This window comes from Setaria viridis, chromosome 9 (genome assembly GCF_005286985.2).
Source record: "Setaria viridis chromosome 9, Setaria_viridis_v4.0, whole genome shotgun sequence".
Lineage (NCBI taxonomy): Eukaryota > Viridiplantae > Streptophyta > Magnoliopsida > Poales > Poaceae > Setaria > Setaria viridis.
In genome coordinates this window covers 33,631,493-33,633,666 of record NC_048271.2, presented here as the reverse complement: position 1 = coordinate 33,633,666, position 2,174 = coordinate 33,631,493, and the positions used below count along the sequence as shown (strand labels likewise).

General features: G+C 57.2%; 1 protein-coding gene across 1 annotated transcript; it reads right to left on the bottom strand.

Annotated features, from left to right (window-relative positions):
- Positions 1–421: 421 nt before the first annotated feature.
- Positions 422–2,174, bottom strand: LOC117835561 (NDR1/HIN1-like protein 1). The gene has a single exon (XM_072290969.1). The coding sequence runs from the start codon at positions 1,618–1,620 to the stop codon at positions 862–864; it is 759 nt and encodes a 252-aa protein (XP_072147070.1). The 5' UTR covers positions 1,621–2,174; the 3' UTR covers positions 422–861.

The following is a 2,174-nucleotide window of genomic DNA, read 5'->3' as shown; positions in this document are numbered from 1 at the left end:
TCATCGGCCAAGCTCTCCAAAGCTTTTTGGGATGTTAGTGGCCATGTAAGGGAGCTGGAGGTAGATGGCGAGAGCGGCACATCCCACGAAATGTTAGGAAAATCATCGGCGTCGACGTGCCACGTCAGCAACCTCAATTTTCTAATTAAAGACAATGGCTAAGAAACACAATGGGTTTATGGTTTTCTAGAGCTTACCAGCTCATTTAGATAGATACTCTAGATAATATTGATATTCAATTTACATTCATGCGATAACATTGATCCATCACGAGCTATTTTTCTTGCAGATGGCTTTTTTGAAATAATTCCAACATAGACGGTGGCAACATTAGAAATGACAGTGGGTCCATGACAATTGACATCGAGCTACCACCAACTACTCACATATCCTAAAGAACAGCTAGCAAGAAAAAAAAATAGATATGCACAAATACCTCACTAGCAAGCGGATGAATTACTTAAAAAAATGGCGTGTCCTCAATTACTAAATATTGGTTTGTATTATTGATCTTAGATCCAATCTTGCTCAAAGGAAATTGATATTATTTAGGCCTGAATTCCTAATATTATTAAAGCCTATTTTGATAATAATTAATATGGGATATAAACCAAGTCATCTTTGAGGTTTTAGCCATGTTTGCTGGGCAAGGGGCAGGCAAGGATTGTTTTTCCTTCCGTTGCAACGTACGGACATATTTGCTAGTCAAAGACTAATCTCGCCTAAATGTTTGCATACGTACGCAACCCACACATATCTTATGTACTCCGTATGTACTACCTATACTGGTATGCCCTGCTCTGACACACACGAGAATTACATTAGTGATCCATGTCACCCGCCCAACTCATCATCATCGCATCACATGTCGACGTTGCAGGCGGGGTCGCCAAGCAGCGGCGCCTGCTGGGGCCCGCCACCGGCGCCGTTGTTCCCTACCGCCTTGCGCACGCCGAGCAGCAGGTCGCAGCGCGCGTACATCGAGTGCCACCCCCTGTGGAACGGCCCGGACACGAACCGGACGCGGCCCAGCACCACTACGCGGAGCGCCAGCACGCCGTACGCCACGTCCGCCGCCAGCGCCGCCGCGGCGTCGGGCGACACGGGCACCGGCGGCGCCGCGACGCCGCCGCCCAGCACGGGCGCCACCTCCACGGCGGTGCCGGCGTCCTGCGCCAGCGGGGGCATGGGCGTCGCGGGCGTCAGGGGCTCCCCGCGGTACGCCGCGTAGGCGGCCAGCCGGTCGTACCGCGCCGCGGACCGCGCGCTCGGGTTGCGGAGCACCAGCGTGAACTGGAACGACGCGGCCAGCGCGGTGGCGCCACCCGCCGTGTTGGCGGTGGCGTTGTAGAGGGCGAGGACGGCGGCGGAGGTGACGGCGAGGTTGGGGTGGGACGGGCGGTACACCACGTAGAGCACTAGCAAGGTGATGCCGGCAGCGAGGAGGAGCACGAGCAAGGCGAAGCAGAGGGCGCGCCCGCCACCTCCACCGCCGCCGCCGCCGCAGCCGTAGTAGTAGCTGTAGCAGCGGCCGCGGGAGAGGTCGTCGGTGTGGACGCCCTTCCTCCCGCCTCTGTGGTGGTAGTCTTTGGGATCCGGCGGGAGGTGGTGCTCGGCCATCTTCGTTCCGCGCGCGCCTGCTCAGCTCTATCTAGGCTTTGCCGCGCTTGGGCCCTCGAGCAAGTAGTAGGTGGAGGAAGCCAGATAGAAACTATGGATATGTGATGTGTTCGACGATGAGGTAGTAGGCTTTGCGGAGAGCGCCGGACGACGACACGCGCGCGAGGGTGAGGTGGTGGAAGAGGCAGGGTGACGTGCGCTAGCGTATCGCCATGCGCGCGCGTCGGGCACTGGGCTACACGCACCGCTTCGCGCGAAACCTTTGGCTCTTGGTCGGCAACCTTTGGATCCACTGCTCCTCGAGCTGTCTCCACCTTCAATCCGTGCAAACTTCACCTTCAGCCGTGGATCGATTTGGGTTCCTTTGGTCGACCCCGGGTGTGGGTGCAGGTTCGAGGCCCGGAACAGATGCAGGGGGGCAAGATATGAACCCGCCATCCCCCGTCCGTCAGCCACCTATGAAGGCCGAGAGTGTCACTCGGCGCAAGATGAGGGAGGAGCCTTCCGTGGAGGAAGTCATCGCTTTTGGAGGGGTGCAGCCGCTGACTGGAGTG